At 51.5% G+C, this 22,352-nt stretch overlaps 1 protein-coding gene across 1 annotated transcript in view; it reads right to left on the minus strand.

The window, feature by feature from the left end:
- Positions 1–22,352, minus strand: part of AXDND1 (axonemal dynein light chain domain containing 1) — a 71,225-nt gene that overhangs the window by 47,416 nt on the left and 1,457 nt on the right. Inside the window, 2 exon segments of the mRNA XM_075067899.1 lie at positions 212–312; positions 11,773–11,954. Of these exon segments, the coding sequence (XP_074924000.1) occupies positions 212–312; positions 11,773–11,954 (283 nt within the window).

Here is a 22,352-nt window from a genome sequence, read left to right on the forward strand (position 1 = left end):
AAAGAGTAATTCCAAAAAGAAACCATATGACCTCAAAGGAAAACATCTTGCCCTGAAAAATCCCTCCAGATTGTTGGGCAGCACTTCCACTTGTTTATTTCCCAGCCAATACTTGAGTGTTTATCACAGTCATTAGACATGAAGAGTAGGGATGTTCCCAGCCCTCATCTTTCCCCACTTTCACCATCTCCCTTACCCCCAGTTTACTTACCTTCCAGCTCCCGTCAAACAGATGGGATGGTCTATGAGGTATTTGAACTTGTTCCTGCGAATGGGATGTTGCCAGAGCCCATCTGGGACACGCATGCTCCCCTGAAGAGCAAGCAAAAATATCACTTCTCAGTGAAAACCCTACGGTCAAAGGTAGTCAAACAAAGCCTACCTGTCATTCCAGGGGTTACCTAAAAAACTGAGTCACCTATGCTGATGACTGAAGAGAACAATACCATTGACATGCAGAGTGAGAGGAAGAGAAACAGGGAGATATTACTAGGAATATTTACATAATAGAAGGCAAACAGCAAAATGGTCACTAACAATTTTATACAGATCACACAGAGGGTCCTCCATTTTTGCTTTTTACTGAATTTCTCTGAAAAATTCAGTATTCAGGCACAGGGTGCCTGCACAGAAGAGAGCAACCTCTGGTTGGTGACTGCTACAGTTGCATAGTGGGGCAGCCAGACAGCCAGGGAGTCTGGTCCCAGCAGCTGAGACAACCTAAGCACTGCAGCAACAGGCCCACAGGGAGTGGAAGGCTGTTACTTGGCCCCCAGTTAGAGAGAGAGCCCCCTGCTGGCCCCAGCTGTTGAGTGCAGCCCCAAAGATGGACAGGGAGCCGGGTGATAGTCCCTGTCCATTTCTCCTGCTAACCAACTGGCCCTCTTCTCTATTTTCTGTTTTTTTGTGTTCTCTCATTCACCATTATTAATCCCGATAATTACCCAGAAAACTGTGAAGTTAATTTTTGCCACTGATTTTCACCCCTTTTTTTAATACATGTACTAAACACCACTAACTTTCCTAGGAATTTTAAACAAAATAAAAGCCAGAAACAAAGGGCCCTAGTTATATAGCATACAGAGGGTCTGTTTGACAGGTTTCCACGAGTCCACATTAGGGCTTGGTTTATATAGTTCTGTGGTTTCAAACATTTTGGAGTTGTAGCCCCTTCTTCCCATTTATGACAGACTCTTGCCTGGGACCCCATCTTGTCTTTTAACCCTGTTCATTGCTGCCACATATCACTTGGTAGTTCATCCATTTACTCTTTCTCTTTCCCATCGTCTTCCTTCTTCCCTCTCTCTGCCAGTGTTCTCTACAGGACCCTGTTCTCAATCCCTTTCTGCCATCCCTCCATATCTCTGAGTCATTCTCCAGGGTTTGCTATCAACTCTATATTGATGACTTCCACATCTCCCTATCCATCTTCAGTGTCTCTCCAATATCTCTCCCTGAACATCCAGCTGCAATCTCAATATGTCTCAAACTGGACCTCTGTGACACTCAGTACCACAAAGTAGCATGCTGGAACCCCGATATTCACCACTGCCCCGTGATTATGATATGTTTTGTACAATGCGTGCCTTCTGAGGTATCATTTTAAAAGTCTTGATCTGTTGGACCTTAATATCCTGTTGAATTCTATATACTATAATTGAATGTGAAGTTATGAAGTATTGCTATATCTGTTACTGAGATATGTTGTGAGGTTGGAAAACATCCACAGCTGACCTTTCAGTAGTGTGACAAAGTCAGGCCGGCCAGCTGCAAAAGGGTGTTCCTACTGGGTTCCAGGGAGAATCCAGAGAGCCCAGAAACTCAAGTAATTACAGGGTCCAATGAAAAAAAAAAAAGAATGGTTGTGAAGGCCAAAGGGTCAAAAATAGGGAACCTGAAGGGGACACCAAGCAGAGAACCCTGGACAGCACCCACTGTTCCTCAAAGCTGTCAAGGGAGCAAGGTGGATGTGGCCCAGCGGAACTCTGCCCAGATATATGAATGGAAGAAGGATCTGAATTAGGCCCTACAGTTACAGAGAACCCCCTCAGCCAACATCCTCTCCTTGGTGTTCTAGATGGCCACCTTGGCCATCGCTAGGAGGAAGTTGATGAGGAGGTCCCATGACTTTCCGGGGACATGGATGAGGTGTGCATATATAAAGAGGTGGGGGAAGAAGTGCAGCCAAAAATGTAAAAGAAGGTCCAGGAGGAGCCATAAAACGGGCTGAAACCTGCTGCACTAAAGGTAAAATGTGCATCAGGGTCTCCCTAATGCTGCAGAAGGGACAGGCTTCAAGGACAGGAGTGAACTATGTCAAATACACATCCATGCTCACGGCTCCATGGAGGCAGTACTGGGTTTACCATGGTGCCAGTGGCACCATGGTACTGGGCCCACACTCAGAAGGGGCCCCATTGTCTGGACTTACTGCTCCAGCCTCCAGACCAATCCCCCTGCCAGCTGAGCTGGCCAGGAAAGCTGCCCCCACCCATGCTCCGCCCTGCCTCTTCCCACCCGTTTTGCCCCAGCCACACCTCCACTCCACCTTTTAGCCTGAACTACATCCCGCTGGTGAGTGCTGGGGGGCGGCTCCCCCTTGCCCCCAGTCCCAAGGCTGGGAGCCAGGAAAGCAGAGCGGAGAGGGTTGTGGCCAGGTCACTCCACCTCCTGCCGCCCCGTGAGTGCGGGGTTGGACCCGCCCTGCAATCACCAGGCGCCAGGAAGTGGAGTGACCTGGCTCCAACCCATTCTGCTCTGCCGGCTCCCAGCCACTCCACTGCCTTGTGCTGGGGGGCGGTTTTCCCCCTGCCCTCCCAAGCCTACTTCTACTCCTGCCCCCCATAGACCTTGGGCACAGCCTCCCCCCCTGCAGAGGCCTGGGTCCAGACCCCCTTCCCTCTGAGGCCTGGATCCAGCTGATCCCCCTATGGGGGGGCTGCATAGGCACCACAATATCTAGGGACAGCCCTGCTGGGCCCCTCCAGGCATGTGGGTCCTGAAGGAGCCTGGCTGGGGCAGGCCGGCTCCCACTCTGTCCTGGCTGGTTGTGCTGCTTCCGAGGGCCAGAGGGATCCCTGACCAGCCCCAGCAGTGCTGCAGGCTCAACCCATGCATGGACATAGTCAATTCCAGCAGGCTGGTGAGTGTGACTGGGGGCAGGAAGAACGTGAGGGAGTGGGTCTCTGGATGGGCTGGGGGAGGGGCACTGGGCAGTGGGGGTTCTGTGTGGGGTATTCCTGGGGGAATTAAAACAGATCCCCTGCACATTTCTTTGCTTCCCTCAAAAGTGACCAAGAAGCAAAGGGAGGTGGGTGGCAGCTGAGAACACTCACGGGCTTAGTTTGGGGGGCACTGCCCCCAAACAGAGGCAAGGCTTGGGGGTACACGGAGTCACATGCCACTGCCTCACCCCATTTCTGAAAGCGCAGAGCTGCATGGCTGAAAAAAGAGGGTGCTGCTCAGAAGATGCCACTTTCTGGGTCGTAGTTCTGGTAGAGCTCCCCTGCTGCGTGCCATCCTGTTCTGTGTACAACAGTGAGTGCCTATGGTGGGGAAAGGCAGGCTGGGGCTGGGGCTGGGGCTGGGGCTAGGGGGAAAGAGGCAGGGACGAAAGAATGGGGTGGAGTAGGGAGGAGATGGAGCAGTGGGGAAGGGGCATGGGATGGGGAAGAGAAAGGGATGGGGGAAGCAGAGGCAGGGGGAAAGCTGGAGCCCAGCATGTGGTATCCCCTTGGCAGAAGCTGGGGCTTCCCTGTTAAGCAGGCCCACTGAACCCTCACCCTGACAAACCCCACTTTCCCTGCATCTGCACCACCCCAATGAGCCCCCTCAACACCCTCCCCACTGAGCTTCAACCACCTACACCTGGATCCTCTGCAGAGCCGCATTGCCCCTGCACCTGGAACCCCCCAATGAGCTTCTGTGCATCCAGATCTCCCATTGAGCCGTCCGCCCCCAGACTGCCCCACAGAGAAATCTCTTACCTCCACCTGGATCCCTCTACACTAAGTCCCTCTGTACTTGGATCCTGCTGCCGGGCTGAGCCTCCTCACCCACACCTGGTGCACCTGCACAGGGGAAAAGGGCCCCAGGCTGTTTCTGGGGCAGACCTGGCCCTTGCACTGTGTCAGGGTTGGGTGCAACCTCACTGCCAATTCCCTGTCCCGTGGTGGGGTGCAGGGAGGCTGCAGGGTAATCTCCCACCTCCACGCAACCAGTGGCCTGTGCTCCCCACTACCATGTTGGAGCCTCCACATTTATTTATTGAGGGATAGCTCAGTGGTTTGAGCATTAGCCTGCTAAACCCAAGGCTGTGAGTTCAATCCTTAAGGAGGCTACTTAGGGATCTGGAGCAAAATCAGTACTTAGTCCTGCTAGTGAAGGCAGGGGCTGGACTCGATGACCTTTCAGGGTCCCTTCCAGTTCTATGAGATAGCTATATCTCCATATATTACAAAATACTGTGCACAGAATTTTTTATTTTTTGGTGGAAAATCTCCCCAGGAATATGGGGTGCTGTGCAGCTGTGATGGTGGGACTGTGAGGAAGGTGGTGGGCAGTGGGGAGGTCCATGGGCAGGGAGCGCTAGACAAGCGGTGTGGTGTGCAGGGTGCTGTGCAGTTGTGGTGGGAGGCCAGCGGGGGAGGTCTCTGGGAGAGGTGGGGGCTGGGCAAAGAGATCTGTGGTGGAGATCTCTGGGTGAGAAGGTGCTGGGCAAAAGGGTGGGGTACTGGGCAGAGAGTGTGGTGTGGTGCGAGCTGACCTCATGGGGAAGGGGCATGCTGGCAGAACAGGGCTCGGCAGGCCAGTGTGTGTCTGGCAGCTGCAGGTTTGTAAACAGTGGCCTCCTGATGGGCTGCACGGAGCAGGGCTGCTCCCACCACACTGTGCCTCATTGCCCCCTGCCCGCCCTTTACTCTGGACACTGACCATCCCACCCCTCTGCACCTTACTCCATGGGGGCCCACAAATATGTTTGGTGCTGGGCCCACAAAAAGTTAATTCCTAGATGGCTGCGGGACTAGGATGGAATATAGGCTGGCCACTGGGGTTCCTCACCCTTGACAGATGACATTAAGTCCCACCATTTGGTATCGGGGTGGGACACAAGGGTGAGGAAATGGAGAGTATAGAGCATGAGCGTGTGCAGATGTGCCCTTGGCGTTGTTCGAAAGCTAACTAGATGCAGGTCATGCAGCCAGCTTGAGGTTTAAGGGTGGGGTGGCCAAGTAGGCTCATGGAACAGGGCCTGATAAGAAAATCCAGAGGGCCTGAGGTGGGTGGGGAGCAACCTCCCTGACGACCTGCTCAAGGTAAGCTTGAGAGGCGGGAGACAAGGCTGCCCTCACCTCCTGAAGTAAGTGCCAGGGAGTAAGAAAGGTAGAGAGCCCCATATGCTGAGTGAGCATCAGGGGATCAACCCAGTCTCCTCAGTTGTAGTCCAGGAGGTCTCCGACACTGGTAGCTTCCGCCAGGACCAAGCTCTGGTGCACCAAGGGGGATTCCGCCACCAGCACACTGAGTTGGGGATTGTGTAGCTGGGGCTCTGCGAGGAGATCTACCCCCTCAGAGGCTGCCACGGACCTGGTTGCCGAGACCAGCTTCCAGGTCTGGAGGAGGTCGTGGTAGAAGACCGGCAGCCCGGAGAGGTCTCGTGGAAGACATCTCAAATGGAGATAAAAGAGCAGCCAGTCATATTGGAGCCCTCAGAAGTGGAGCAGGTAGGCGTGCACCTGCGTGCTCCACTCCGGACTCTGTGCACCACAAAGAAGTCTCTGCAGGGCCTGAAGGCAGAAGACATAGACTTGAGTGCGAAGGTAGATCAGACCTTTCCTCCCTCCTCCATGGGAAGACTCAAGACCCCTGCAGAGACCCAGTGCAATCCTGGCCAAAAGAACTCCAGAACTATCTTCTGGAGGTGGGCCAGGAAACCCGGGGCCAGGATCAGGGTATTGAGCCGGTGCCAGGGCATGGATAGGACTAGCTGGTTAAGCACCACTGCTCTCCCTCACAGAGAGAGGCACCAGAGCAGTACTGTCCATCTCCGCAGCCGCTCACCCACCCTGCCCTCCAAATCCTGCCATTTCTCCAGAAAAGGAGAGAAGGATGTGTGGCGGAAAGATAAATGCTGAGATAGAGCAGTGGACCCACACTCCATCGAATGGTTTAAAGTGCGGGTGGGAGGGAGCTCATCTGTCACCCATCCCCGACCTACAGGCCAGAGCTCTTGACACAGTTAACTCAGGCAAAGGAGGCTGCTGAGTAGATTGCCTGGCAGGCCTCTACCCACACCAGATCACCTGGGTCCTGGACCACAAGGAGCACATCATCAGCGTACCGGCCACAACTGAGGCTCTTGGAGCACCAACTCTGTCAACCTCCAGTGGAGGAGACAGAGGAAGAGCTCGATCACCAGAGAATACAGCTGGGCCAACAGTGGACACCCCAATGCACCCCTCACCCGAAGCTGACTGGTTCAGTCAGGGTCCAGTTGAGCCTGACCAAACACTCCACAGAGGCCCTGCAGCCGAACGCTTACAGAGTGCCCAGGAGATACACGGGGTCTATCCTGTCGAATGCTTTTACTGGTCCAGGGACAGGAGGGCGAATGATAGACCATCCCTACACCTGAGCTCCAAGAGATCCTGGACCAAATACAGGTTTTCAAAGATGGAGCGGCCCGAGATGGTGTAGGTCTGGTTGGGATGGACCATGTCCCCCAGCATGGATTCCAGGCGGAGCGAGATGGCCTTCGCTACGACTTTGCAGTCTGTGCTGAGGAGCAAGATGGGATGCCAACTCTGAAGGTCACGGGGGTCCCCCTTCTTTGGTAGCAAGGCGAGCATGGCTCGCCTGCACGACAGGGGGAGGACCCTGCTCTCCAAGGACTCGGCCCAGATGGTGACGAGGTCCAGGACAAGGACATCCCAGAACACACAGTAGAACTCCACGGTCAGCCCATCCATGCCTGGAGATTTATTAGTGAGCATGACATGGCTTCTGAGAATTCAGCTAGAGCGAGAAGCAGCTACAGCCGGTCCCGGTCGCCTGCTCTGACTGTTCGGAGTTCATTCCAGAGCACTCTGCAAGCATCAGCGTTGGTCAGATCCAGGGAGAAAAAGCTGAAATAGAAGGCCCTGGGCCTTCCACACATCTCCTCTGGATCCGTGAGGGGGGTGCCGTCCTCTGCCAAAAGGCAGGTGACGTGTTTCTTGGCCCCCCTCCTTTTCTGCAGGGTGTAGGGGAAGCAGATGGATGCAGGATTGAACAAAACCATCCTGGGCCCGATGGTCTTTAAGGGCCCGGAGCTCCTCCAGCTTCTCCTGGCATGTTCCACAGAGGGATATATCCCCAGGGATGGTGTCCAGGCACCTCTTCAGCTCCAAGACCTCCTGCTCCAGCTGCTCTATCACCACATCCCTCCGCCGACAGGCGACCCAGGTGTAGTCAATCCGGGCACATACCTTCCCCACATCCCACCATCGCTGCACCAAGGGAAAGGTACACCTCTGCCCTCACCAGGCCAGCCAGAATTCCTGGAAGGATGCCACGAAACCCACATCCTCCAGAGGTTATTGTTAAAATGCCAATAGGCTGGCCCTGGTCTCTCTGAAGTGAGAGAGGCCATCACGGCCACCAAATGGTGGTCCGAGAATAGGGCCAGCCAAACTCTGGAGATGTCGTCCCGTGCGAGACGATGATGAGATCGATAAATGCGGTCCAACCGGGAGTGGTACAACCGATCTTCCTCCACTCGGACATAAGTAAAGGTAGACTCATCGTCCGGGTGGTGGTCGTGCCAGACGTCCACCAGGGAGTAACGGTGTACGATCTCCCAGAGGATGTCCGCAGAGGCTGGGCACTGCTCGATCCCAGGGCACTGCTCAGCAGAACGAGAGGACATGATGGAGGGTGGGGTCATTACAGCTTAGCGCGAGAAGACTAATCACTGACAGGGGCTTTCCCAGGGTGGAAAGAAAAGGCAAAAGGGCAGCATTGGGAAGGAAGAGCAGGATGGAAGTGAAAACCACCCATATGCTCAGGCCCTTTTGCCAGACCCCTCCTCACTGCCTCCTGGGGAGTGGCCTTCGATGCCAGGAAGAACACTACCTTCCCATACTTCTTAGAGACTGCCACTATGGCCTTGGGCTCCACCACCCTCGCCAATGCCCACATGTAGGTCTCTATGTGGGGCAAGGCGGGCACCAGGAGGCAGCGGATGCTGTGCTTTTTGGTTAGGGTGGGAAAGGGGCCCCGGCTGCCAGGGATGGAAACGGAGGCAGTGGCCGAGTTAGATGACGAGATGGCAGGTGGAGCGGCTGCGGCCACCTGGGCGTATGTTCTAGGGGGCCAAGAAAGGGATGCTCCCAGAGCTGGTGGAGAGGGTGGAAGGGAAGAGGCAGGTTGGCCGCAGCCGATGGTGGGGCCACAGCAGAGGGGACAGCCCCTACCTTGGGGGGGGTTGGCATTCTGGGCACGGCTTTTCCCCTCTTTTTCCCCTGTTCCTTTCTACCAGCTGGGGGGGGGGGGTCCCCCAGAATTGGAGGAGACAGAAGGCCTGGCAGCAACAGGGTCCACACCTGTGCCCGCCGCTGCCGGTGCCCTAGCAGGGGTGATGACACGTCTGGCAGCAGTGGTCAAGACGGTTGCCAAAGGGACAGATGGGAGGGGCAGGCGGAGGAGAGGCAGCAAGGTCAATCTAGGGGGCCCCACCCACTGTTCCCCCCGCCATACTTGGTGGGGATGGGGATGAGCACTGAAGGGGGAGGGGAGAGGCCAAACCACACCTCCCCACTAGGCTGCAGGCAGGGGAGAAGGGTGCCATAAAAGTGAGGGTACAGGGGCACCAATCAAGGCAGGGGAGGGGGAGCGCAATCACTGCCATGAGATGGGAATACTGGCTCCTTCAGCCACACTGGAAAGGGGAAGGACTACAATATCAGAGGGTGGTGCATTCTACAGGGGGACTCAACATGAAGGGGGAAGGGGCATAAGTATGTGGGGGGGACAAGGGTGCACAGAATGAAGGGGCTGGACAAGAGTGGCAGCAGAAGGCAAGGGGAGAAAGGCTAGGCTTACAAACCAACAAACTCCTAGGGGCTGGGGTGAGGCAGGCAAATAAACAGAAAAACTGCTGGGGGGATGCAAATACAGGCAGAAAGGGAAAAGGGCAAACTGCTGCAGGGAGGCCGCTGGGCAAAGCAGAGGGTGGGAAGATCCACCGGCTAAAGCAGCAGAGGAAGGGAGGGCCAGTCCAAAGGCAGGGATCAGGCAGCCAGGCAAGCAGGAGAGACTCCACAGGTGGCAACAGAAACAGAGATGGGGAAGCAGGCCAGCAGGGCCCCCCAAGGAGCGGCAGCAGCAGTCAGCGTGATCACTAGCTAGTGAGGCAGCAAGAGGGGCCTGGCCCAGATCAAGACTGAGGGTACTGTGCACCTAGCAGCAGTAGCTCTGCACCCACACAAGAGTGGTGTCCTATTGAAATTCCAGGGAAGCGGGTAGGTGTAAGCTCTAGAATGTTAAAGATCCTCTTCCCTATCAGCTGAGAAGGGGTTACCTCAGGTCAATTAGGATTAGCTGAGAAGAGGTTACCTTGGGTTAATTAGGAACACATGAATCCAATTAAGGGCTTCCTGAGACCTTTTAAAGCCCCTCCTATGTCTCATTTCCTCCCCCACCTGGCCACACTGGCAGGTGGAAAATAAGCATCTCTAGGAGGAGAGGCTGTGCTCCTTCTCATAGGGGAAACAGACAAGCCTGAGCACCTACTAGGGGAAGGACTGACTCCCCAGGGCAAACCACAGGATGATACCCCTCACCAGTGAGGAGGCAGGGGAAGGTATCTCCCTTTGTATTGGTGTCTGGTGAAATAGTACCTTCTGTTTGTTGTAGATCTAAGGGTGAGCCTACTAAGAAAATACGGCCAAAGGAACACAGAACGGGGGAGACAAAGACTGACCCAGTGCAATATACTGTGGTAAATCAACCCCTGGCCCGTCTTGCCAAAGGGAGAAGTGCTGAGGCTGGTGAGACAAAGAAGGTGCCTTACAACTGTAGGGATAGAGGAGCAACTATCATTGGCCAGACAAGTCTTGATGGCCCATGAAGATAATCCACTATCCCAGAAACTCCACACAGAGGACACCTAGGCAATGAGGGCAGCCTGACCCACATCATGGCAATTATCTTTCTAGCAGCTGGATGAAAGTATAAAAGAGGGACAGTGACATCATCACTTGGCCTCTTTTCTTTCCCATCTCAACACCCGGAAGATCTGAAAGACACAGACTTTGAACTGAACTGTGTATTGAGAACTGAGCTGCTTGTAACATTTATTAGGTTTATTGATTCAAATTTTGCTTAGTCTGTAGAATTTAGACTGTGAATTTATTTTTATTTCTATGTAACCAATTTTGATCTCTATGCCTGCTACTTATAATCCTTTAAAATCTCTCTGTTTTATATTATCTAAAACTGTGCGGTTTTGGTTGAAGTACTTGAGAAATTTCAGTTCAGGTTAAAAGGGCTGTTGCACGTCCACTACTCTTTTGTCAGAGTGGTGAACTAATTAATCAACTTGCACTGTCCAAGGAAGTCTTGAGCAATGTAACAGTATATTATCTAGGATACAAGACTGGAGTCTGGGGTGACTGGCTGGTGCCTCTCTCTGTATGAGTCATGAATAGCTCAGGGAACATTCATGCAATTTAGCTGGGTGTGGGGCTCCATATGCTGAAGGCTGAGTGATCACAGCACCTGGAGAAGTTCTGCTGTTTGTCACTGGCAAAGCATTTTGAGCCTGCACTGTCTCTCACGAGTTAAGGGAGCACACTGATCCTACAGTTTCAGGTTATACTCCAGAGATCCTGTCACAACTTTCCAAGTCTCTCCTCCCCTTTTTATGTCACTGTTAACATCAAACACATCCTCCTTATTCTCAAAGCTTGCAATACTATGGTCATCTTCCAGTTCTTTTCCTACATCTTCCCTCACATAACTAATCTTGCCTTTTTGTCAGCTATAGTATCTCCAGAATTTGCCCCATCAGGAGCTCCCTTGCCAAGATTTCAGTCAATGCACTAGTTTCTTCCTGCCTTAAACACTATAATCTCCTACTCTCCCACCTCCTAATCTTGCCATTTATAGTTCATCCAGAAGCCTAGTCCAACAGAGTACTGCAGTGTACCCTTTCATGTCTCTAGGCTGAGGCAGGAATGATGGTTTTGACTGGCACAGTAACCAACTGTGAAGCTTTATGCATGTTATGGTGCTATACAAATTATAAATAAAATAAATAAAAACAGTAATAAAGTTTCCAAGAAGTAGAAAAGATCAAAACAGCAATCTAACTAGTTTCCATACAGCTCTGTCACCAGAAAAAGCCAGGACTAATATAGACAAAATAGTTATCTAATATTTTAGTGGCACCAAAGTGTGCTAGGCACTTTATGGTAACTAAATGACATATTCCATTTCAAATAGCTTAAAATCCATATAAGGTTGTTGTAATTAGAACACAGGTGTAATATAAGTTTAACAAGTTTATGGATCCATTGAAACAAGTCACTTCTAGCCAAGAGAAACAAAGAAAAGACACATTAAATTCATTTAAACTTTTAGCTGCTGGAATAAAAACACACTGCACTAAAGAATTCCTTTAACTTTTTGACAGCACCGCTGGATACTGTGCTGGTATAGATCTAAATGGGACAACTCTGGGCAAGTCTTATCCTGAAGAGGAAAAGGCACTACCTAGGATAATGTACGTACCTTGAAGTCTTTTGCACTTTTGTTTTTCTTGGGGGGTCTTAAGTATTCAGGGCTATAGGCACTACTGGCAGCAGAAGTCAGAGCTAGGAGAATCTCTTTTGGGATGAAATCGCACTGTAGGGAAGTGGGAAGAGGCCCTGAACAGTCCAGCATACTTGATTTGTTTCTCAGCTGAGGGAGCTCTGGAAAATAACAGGAAACACCCCCCCCCCCCAAATAGATACTGTTACACACACACACACAAGAGAACTGGATAAATTCATGGTGCTTAAATCCATTAATGGCTAGGAGAATCTCTTTTGGGATGAAATCGCACTGTAGGGAAGTGGGAAGAGGCCCTGAACAGTCCAGCATACTTGATTTGTTTCTCAGCTGAGGGAGCTCTGGAAAATAACAGGAAAATATATTAGGGATTAGGTAGAAGAGTGAAGGCCGCATTTTTTTCTGACATGAATGTCCACAAAGGCAATACAAACGCAGCAAGTTAGAAACATATTTGTTCATCTAGTACATTGCATCATTAAAGTAATCTCTAGGACTAAAACTCTTGCAATACTATTACCATTGCAATTAGTTAAACATACATTTTGGAACTTTATACAGATAAAAAACAGGATATTTTGTTGAAAAAGAAAACATGCACAAAAATATTCAATACATGAGTGTACTGATCTCGTATTTCTTTTGTCAAAACCGAAAGATTCTACTCTGTGTAACAGACCGTTGTAGTGACAGTTACATATTCAAAGTTTTTTTCCTTAAAATAAGAGCAAATCTTGTAACTTGCAGTAGAACAGAACAGAGGCACCTCTGAATGGTTCAGTTTTTAACAAATCCTACCAACTGAAAGCAGCAGGGTCTATCTGGATGCAAGGGATTCGCTTCAGGATATTTTACACCTTCCTTTCCATCACACAGTTTCCTTACTTTAAGATCCTTCCCAAAGGCCCATTGTGAACACACTGACCATCCTTCTGGCAAGGGCACAGAACACAGGTGGGGCCACAGCCCACCCAATTAGCACCCAGTCCCACCCAAATCTGAATTTAAAAAAGATTGAACCAATTGCCTAAGAGAGCAGGCCTTTTAGAGGCAGCAGCAGCTTTACAATATGCTCGCTCGACTCGATGCTTCCCACCATCAACACAAGCTCAAATTCTGCCCCGTCATCTAGTCACTGTCCGCCAATTGGCTCTCAGTTCCAAACTATCAGCCATCAGGTTCTGGCCAGCCATGCACACTCCCAATGTGGAGGGCACACCGTCTGGCAATGGGAAGAAGTAACCAGAGCTGAGTGGTGGGGGATGGAGACGGCGCTTGTGTGGATGGGGAAATGGAGCAAAGCCCAGACGGGAACAGAAGGCCATGTGTCAGTCGCAATGCCAACTTATTGGCCTGCCACTGTTGGTATCCTCACAGGGATGTGGCTGCGGTTACAGGGGAAGGGCTTCCCAAGCGCTTGCACTGCAGAAATGTAACCCGCCTGCCCCCAGACATGGGGGGATGGGTGGCCTCAAATCAAAATATGCCAACCATAATAATATACAATGTAAATGATTTGCCTGTGACGTCTGACCTTTGTTCACTGCCCACACCCACACATTGGGTCCTCACCCAAATTTCCCACTTCTAGCTATACACTACCTTCTGGCCAGAAGTGGCTCAATAGCTTCCATTAATTGATGGAGCTAGTCATCAGATCTATTATTTATAAAGTTTGTGTAGGCCCAAAGAGAACCTGTTTTCCGTGGTATTGTATGAAAAGCAATAAATCTGTACAGCCGAGAGTGCAAACCTCTAATAATAGAAATCCAAAAGAACTCAACTTCAACGTACACACAAAGGAGGAACAGATCTTAGTTTAACCTGAAATATTCTATCGTATTCACACAAATAGGTTAGCCAATGCCATGAAGGGGTTATATGTCATATCTCCTGGTGGCAAACAGTCATGAGAACAAGAACATCCTCTCTCATTAGCAGATCATTAAAGTCCAAGCCTGACAATATCCACATTAAAATTGATGAGTTAAAAAATCCCCTGCCCCCTTAAAAGTAAGAGACCACTGGACAATTTTATGCATAAACATAAGACTAATTCTATTGCAACTGAAATGGAATCCTAAAGTTAAATTGAAAAATAACAAGCTGTCAGCAGTAATAGGCAACCCCAGTGTCGTATGGAGTAACACTATGTATGCGGCAAGGACAGAGTGACCCAAACAATCCTGGCAAAAGAAGGGGAATGAACAGACAATGTGCAAGTTCCGGCAGGAAAAATGCAGGTGACATTTCCTATTTGCACTCCTGTCAGAAAGTGAAGTAAGGACGGCACTGCAATCATGGATTAGCCAATCTGTCCTTCCATCTTCGGGGGTCGTCGTGGCACGAGTGGGACTGGTAGCTAACGTCGGGGGAGGAATGAGCTAAAAGCTGGATCCCATTCAAATGGGCTAATAATTCTTTTAACTGTGATTTTGGGAGGAATAGGCTTGCTTTCCACATCACATCCTTTGGCAGGGTTTAATGGGGACGAGCCGGAGCCCTAAGTTCTAAAAAAAAGCTATGACTGGAGAAGAAACCTGGGGCGGGGCCTCTCCCCTGTACCTGCCGAGGGCGGCGGTTTCTGGGCAGACCGGGGCCCTTGCACCTGTGTCCAGGGTGGGTGCACCTCACTGCCATCCCTGCGTGGGGGCAGGGAGGCTCAGTATATTCCTCACCTCCACGCACAGTGGCTGTGCTCACCCACATGTTGACCTACCACATTATTTATTCGGGTGGATGGTTAGTACTGCCCAAAGGCTGTGAATTCTCCTTAAAGGCTAGATCTGGAGCAAACATTAGTCTGCTAGTGAAGGCCAGGGGCTGGACCGATGCCTTCAGGGCCTCCAGTTCTTAGTAACTATTTCCTTGTCAACGTGCCGAAGTTTTTTTATGTGAATCTCCCAGGAAAGGGGTCAACGTGCAAGCCCGAGGACTGTGAGGAAGGTGTGGGAAGGAGACTTAGAGACAGGAGCGCTAGAAACAACGGTGTGGTGTCAGGTGCTGGCACAGTTGGATGGAGCCAGGGGTGGAGGGTGGGGGCCATGATGAAAGGTGCTGCAAAAGGGTTGGGGTACTGGGCAGAGTGGTGTCTGCGTCGGGCTTGCCTCATGGGGAAGGGCATGCGGCAAGAACAGGGCTCGCAGGCCGTTTGTGTCTGAGCTGCAGTTGTAGAACAGTGGCCCCTGATGGGCTGCACCGGAGAGGGCCTGCTCCCACCACACTGTGCCCATGCCCCCTCCCCCCTTACTCTGGACACTGACCATCCCACCTCCTGCATCTCTTAACTTCCAGGGGCCCACAAATATGTTTGTGCGGGCCCACAAAAGTTAAATTCTAGATGGCTGCGGACTAGGATGGAATATAGGCCTGCCACTGGGGTTCCTCACCCTGACAGATGACCATTAAGATCCACCATTTGCTATCGGGTGGACACAAGGGTGAGGAATGGGAGTATAGAGCAATGAGCGTTGCAGTGTCCCTTGGCGTTGTCGAAAAGCTAACTAGATGCAGTCATGCAGCCAGCTTAGTTAAGGGGGGCCAAGTAGGCCAGTGGAACAGGGCCTGATAAGAAAATCCAGAGGGCCTGAGGTGGGTGGGGCAACCTCCCGACGACCTGCTACACCGTAACGTGAGAGGCGGGGACAAGGCTGCCCTCACCTCTGAAGTAAGTGCCAGGGAAGAAAAAGGTAAGAGCCCCATTATGCTGAGTGAGCATCAGGGGACAACCCAGTCTCTCGTTAGTCCAGGAGGTCTCCGATCTGGTGAACTCCTCCAGTACCAAGCTCGTGCACCAAGGGGGAATCCGCCACCAAGCACACTGAAGTTGGGGATTGGGTAGCTGGGGCTTCTGCAGGAGATTGCCCCCTCAAGGCTGGCCACGGACCTGGTGGCCGAGACCAGCTCCCAGGTCTGGGGAGGTCGGGTAGAAAAACAGCCAGCCGGAGAGGTCTTCGTGAAGACATCTCAATGGAGAATAAAAGAGCAGCCAGGCATTGGAAGCCCTAGAATGGAAGCAGGTAAGGCGTGCACGCTGCGTCTCCACTCCGGACCTCTGTGACACCACAAAAGAAGTCTCTGCAGGGCCGAAGGCAGAAGACATAGACTTGAGTGCGAAGGTAGAATCAGATCCTTTCCTCCTCCTGCCATGGAAGACTCAGACCCCTGCAGAGACCCAGTCAATCCGCCAAAAAGAATCCCAGAACAATTCTTCTGGAGGGGCCAGAAACCCCGGGGCCAGATCAGGGTATTGAGCCGTCCAGGGCATGGATAGGACTAGCTGGTTAAAGCACCTGCTCTCCCTCACAGAGAGAGGCACCAGAGCATACGTGTCCATCTCGCAGCAACCTCACCCCTGCCCTCCAAATCCTGCCATTTCTCCAGAAAAGGAGAGAAGGATGTGCGGAAAGAATAATCTGCAGATAGAGCAAGTGGACCCACACCTCCAATCGAATGGTTAAAAAGTGCGGGGTGGGGAGGGAGCTCATCTGTCCACCCACCCGATACAGCCAAGCTCTTGACACAGTTAACTCAGGCAAAGAGGCTGCTGAGTAGAGTTGCCTGGAGGTCATCTAACCCACACCACGATCACCTGTCCTGGACACAAGGAGCACATCATCAGCGTACGCGCCACACTGCAGGCTCTGGAGCACCAACTCTGTCAACCGTTCTCTATGTGGAGGAGACAGAGGAGAGCTCGACACCAAAGAATACAGCTGGGCCAGACATGTGGCACCCAATGCAGCCCCTCATCCGAACTGACTGGTTCAGTCAGGGGCCAGGTGAGCTGAACCAAACCACTCCACAGAGGCCCTGCAGCCGAAAGCTACAGAGTGCCCAGGAATACACGGGGCTATCCTGTCGAATGCTTTTACTGGTCCAGGGCAGGAGGGCGAATGATAGACCACCCACACCTGAGCTCCCAAGAGATCCTGGACCAAATACAGGTTTTCAAAGATGGAGCGGCCCGAGATGGTGTAGGTCGGTGGGATGGAACCATGTCCCCACACCCCCCAGGATTCCAAGGCGAGCAGATTGGCCTTCGCTACGACTTTGCAGTCGGTGCTGAGGAAGCAGAGTGGATGCAACGCGAAGGTCACGGGGGTCTACTTTGTAGCAAGGCGAGATGGCTCGCCTGCACACAGGGGAGGACGCTCTGCTCTCCATAGACTCGGCCCATGATGGTGAGAGGTCCCAGGAACAAGGACACCCAGAACACACAGTAAGAACTCCACGGCAGCCCATCCATGCTGGAGATTATAGTGAGCATACAATGCTTCGAGATTCAGCTAGAGCGAGAGCAGCCTACAGCCGGTCCCCGGCGCCTGCTCCTGACGTTCGGAGTTCATTCCAGAGCACTCCTGCAGCATCAGCGTGGTCAGATCCAGAGAAAAAGCTGAAAATAGAAGCCCTGGGCCTTCAATCACATCTCCTCTGATCCGTGAGGGGGGTGCCGTCTCTCGCAAAGGCAGGTGACGTTTCTTGGCCCCCTTTTTCTCCAGGGCAGAAAAAAGGGGAGCCACAATGCCCATCTCCCAAAAGGAGACGGATGTTGGAAGGAATGAAACGGCCCAAGCTTGATGAACCTAAGGACCCGGACTCCTCACTTCTCCTGGCATGTTCACAGAGGATATATCCCCAGCGATGGTGTCCAGACGCACACTCTTCAGCGCCAAGACACCCTGCCTCCAGCTGCTCTTCACCACATCCCTCCGCCGACAGGCGACCCAGGTGTAAGTCATCCCGGCACAACCTTCCCCACATCCACCAATCGCTGCACAAGGGAAAGGTACACCTCGCCCTCACCAGGCCAGCCCAAATTCTGGAGAATGCCACGAAACCCACATCTCCAGAGGTTAGTGTTAAAACTGCAATAGCTGGCCCTGGTCCTGCTGAAGTGAGAGAGCATCACCGGCCACCAAATGGTGGTCCGAGAATAGGCCCAGCCAAACTCTGGAGATGTCGTCCCCGTGCGAGCGTGATGAGATGATAATGCGGTCCAACCGGGATGTAACAACCGATCTTCCCTCCACTCGGACATAAAGTAAGGTAGACTCATCGTCGGTGGTGGTCGTGCAAGACGTCCACCAGGGAGAACGGTACGATCTCCAGAGGATGTCCGCAGCTGGGCGCTCGATCCCAGGGCCGCTCAGCAGAACGAGAGGACAGAGTGGAGGGTGGGGTCATTACAGTTAGCGCGAGAAGACTAATCACTGACAGGGGCTTTCCCAGGGTGGAAAGAAAAAAGGCAAAAGCAGCATTGGGAGGAAGAGCAGGATGGAAGTGAAAACACCCCATATGCTCAGGCCCTTTTGCCAGACCCCTCTCACTGCCTCCTGGGAGGGCCTTGCGAGTGCCAGAAAGAACACCTTACTTCCATAACTTCTTAAGAGACGCCCACTTGCCCTTGGCTCCACCACCCTCGCTCAATGCCCACAGGTAGGTCCTCTATGTGGGGCAAGGCGGGCACCAGGAGGCAGCGGATGCTGTGCCTTTTTGTTAGGGTGGGAAGGGGCCCGGCTGCCAGGGATGGAAACGGAGGCAGTGGCCGAGTTAGAATGACGAATGGCAGGGGTGGAGCGGCTGCGCCACCTGGGCGTATGTCTAGGGCCAGAAGGGATGCTCCCAACTTGTGGAGAGGGGAGGAAGAGCAGGTTTTGGCGCGCGGATGGTGGGCACACAGAGGGGACAGCCCCTACCTTGGGGGTTGGCATTCCTGGGCACGGTTTCCCTCTTTCACCTGTTCCTTTCTACCAGCTGGGGGGGGGGTCCCCCAAAATTGGAGGAGACAGAAAGGGCCGGCAGCAACAGGGTCCACAACTGTGCCCGCCGCTGCCGGTGCCACTGCAGGGGTATGACACGTCTGGCAGCAGTGCAAGACGGCCCAAGGGACCAGATGAGGGCAGGCGGAGGAGAGGCAGCAAGGGTTCAAATCTAGGGCCCACCCACGGGTCCACCCGCATAACGTGGTGGGGATGGGATGAGCATGAAGGGGAGGGGAGAAGGCCAACAACACTCCCCACAGCTGCAGGCAGGGGAAAGGGTGGCCAAAAGTGAGGGTACAGGGGCAACCAATCAAGCAGGGGAGGGGGAAGCGCAATCACTGCATGAGATGGGAATACTGGCTCTTCAGCCACACGGAAAAAAGGGAAGACTACAAATATCAGAGGTGGTGCATTCTACAGGGGACCAACATGTAGGGGAGGGCATAAGTAGGGGGGGGACAAGGGTGCACAGAGATGAAGGGGCTGGACAAGAGTGCAGCAGAAGGCAAGGGGAAAGGCTAGGCTTACAAACCAACAACTCCTAGGGGCTGGGGTGAGGCGGCAAAAAACAGAAAAACTGCTGGGGGGATGCAAATTACAGGCAGAAAGGGGAAGGACAAACTGCTGCAGGGAGGCCGCTGGCAAAGCAGAGGGTGGGAAGATCCAGCCGCTAAAGCAGCAAGAGGAAGGGAGGGCCAGTCCAAAGCAGGGATGTCAGGCAGCCAGGCAAGCAGAGAGACTCCAACAGGTGGGCAACAGAACAGAGAGGGGAAGCAGGTCCGCAGGGCCCCCCCAGGAGCGGCAGCAGCATCAGCGTGAGCACTTAGCTAGTGAGCAGCCAGGGCCTGGCCCAGATCAAGACTGAGGGTACTGTGCAACCTAGCAGCAGTAGCTCTGGCAACCCCACAGAGTGGGTCCATATCAAATTCGGAAGCGGGTAGGTGTAGCTTAATGTTAAAAGAATCCTCTTCCTACAGCGAGAAGGGTTACCTCAGGTCATTAGGATTAGCTGAGAAAGGTTACCTTGGGTTTAAATTAGGAAAACACATGAATCCAATTAAGGGCTTCCTGAGACCTTTTAAGCCCCCGCCCTATGTCTCTATTTCCCTCCCGCCACCGGCCACACTGGCAGGTGGAAAATAGCATCTCTAGAAGAGAGCTGTGCTCACTTCTATAGGGAAACAGACAAGCCTGAAGCCACCTACTAGGGGAACGGACTGACTCCCCAGGGCAAACCACAGAGGATAACCCCTCACCAGTGAGGGCAGGGGAAGTATCCCTTGTATGTGTCCGGTAAAAGTACCGTTCGTGTGTTTAGATCTAAGGCGTGAGCCTACTAAGAAAATACGGCCAAAGGATAACACAGAACGGGGGAGCACAAAGACTGACCCAGGGCCATATACTGTGTAAAACACCCCCTGGCCCGTCTTGGCCAAAAGGGAGAAGTGCTTGAGGCGGTGAGACAAAAGAAGGCTGCCTTACAACTGTACGGGATAGAGGAGCAACTATCAATTGCCAGACAAGTTTGATGGCCCATGAGAAATCCACTATCCCAGAAACCCACAAGAGACACCCCTAGCAAATGAGGGCGAGCCTGGACCCACAAATCATGCAATATCTTCCTAGCAGCTATGGATGAAAGTATAAAAGAGGGACAGTGACCATCATCACTTGGCCTCTGCTTTCCCATCCAACACCGAAGATCTGAACAGACACAGACTTTTGAACGAACTGTGTATTGAGAACGGCGCTTGTCACATTTATTAGGTTATTGATCAAATTTGCCTTAGTCTGTAGAATTAGACTGTGAAATTATTTTATTCTAATGAACCAATTTTGATCTTATGCCGGCACCTAATAATCCTTTAAAATCTCTACCTGTTTTATATTATCTAAAACTGTGCGGTTTGGTGAAGTACTTGAGAAATTTCAGTTCAGGTTAAAAGGGCTGTGCAACGTCCACTACTCTTGTTCGTCAACGAGTGGGAACTAATAATCAACATTGCCACTGTCCAAAAGGAAGTCTTGAGCAATGTAAGCAGTATATTATCTAGGATACAAGACTGAGTCTGGGTGACTGCTGGTGCCTCCTCTGTATGAGTCATGAATAGCTAGGGGAAATTCATGCAATTTAGCGGGTGTGGGGCTCCATATGCTGGAAGCATGAGTGATACAGCCACCGGAAAGTTCTGCTGTTGCACTGGCAAAGCATTTTGAGCATGCACTGTCTCTCCACGAGTTAAGGGAAGCACAATCTTGATACCTACAGATCAGGTATACTCCAGATCCTGTCACAGTAACTTTCCAAGTCTCTCTCCCCTTTTTATGTCACTGTTAAATCAAACACATCCCCCTTATTCTCAAACTTGCAATACTATCGGTATCTTCCAGTCTTGTCTCTACACTTCCCCTCACATAAACTATCTTGCCTTTGTCAGCTTAGTTATCGTCCAGAAGTGCCCCATCAGGAGCTCCCTTGCCACTTTCAGTCAATGCCACCAGTTTCCTTCCTGCCTTAAACATTATCTCCTACTCTCCCACCTCCTAACTTGCCATTTAGAGTTCATCCAGAAAGCCTAGTCAACAGAGTATGCAGTACCCTTTCATGTTCCTAGCTGAGGCAGGAATGAGGTTTTGACTGGCACAGTAACCAGACTGTGAAGCTTATGCAATGTTATGGTGCATACAAATTATAAATAGAAATAAATAAACAGTAAAAAAGTTTCCAAGAGTTAGAAAGATCAATAACAGCAATCTAACTAATTTCGCGTCTGTCCAGAAAAGCCAGGATTAATATAGACAATAGTTATCTAATATTAGTGGCACAGTGTCTAACAGGCACTTGATGGTAACTAATGACATATCCATTTTCAATAGCTTAAATCCAATAAGGTGTTAATAGAACTACAGGTACGCATATAGTTAAGTTTATGGATCCATTGACGCCGACGTCTAGCCAGAGAAAAAAGAAGACCATATAATTCATTTAAAACTTTAGCTGCTGGAAAAAACACACTGGCACAAGAATTTCCTTTAACTTTTTGACAGTCACCAGCTGGATACTGTGCTGGTATACAGATATACATGGGACAAGCTCGGGCAGTCCTTATCCTGAAGAGAAAAGCACTACTAGATAAGTACTACCTTGAAGTCTTTGCACTTTGTTTTCTTGGGGGTACCTTAAGTATCAGGGCTATAGGCACTACTGGCAGGCGAAGCAGAGCAGGAAAATCTTTTGGGATGAAATCGCACTGTAGGAATGGGAAGAGCCCTGAACAGTCCAGCTACTTGATTTGTTTCCTAGTGAGGGCTCTTGGAAAATAACAGGAAACCACACCCCAAGTAGATACGTTTTACAACTTGCTGGGGAGGGAACATTGTGTGTCAAAACAATAGGTGACTGGCCCATTTCATGTATTTTGAATAGATTTTTATAAGGATCACCTATCCCATCATTATGAACGAGCCCCACCGAAGTAGCTCTCCACACGAGCCCATTGAACCCTGCCTGTGGCTCTCTGCAGGCCAGTGCTAACTGCGTACTTGTTCAGTACTAGCAATTTGCTGTGAGATTTTCAGAATTGGCAACCAAAGGCATCACAACTGCTGCTATCTGCAGAATTAGTTTACTATGGTAGTACGCACACACTTCAAGCGCACTCAAAGGATGAGCATCCTAATCACACACCGTTCCTTGGTGTGCCTGAGGTGTTGGATTATATTAAGAGACTGCAAATCAGTGATATTGCTTTGTAGGGTCATTTTTGCCATGGA

The sequence above is a fragment of the Chelonoidis abingdonii genome, chromosome 7 (genome assembly GCF_003597395.2).
Source record: "Chelonoidis abingdonii isolate Lonesome George chromosome 7, CheloAbing_2.0, whole genome shotgun sequence".
NCBI lineage: Eukaryota > Metazoa > Chordata > Testudines > Testudinidae > Chelonoidis > Chelonoidis abingdonii.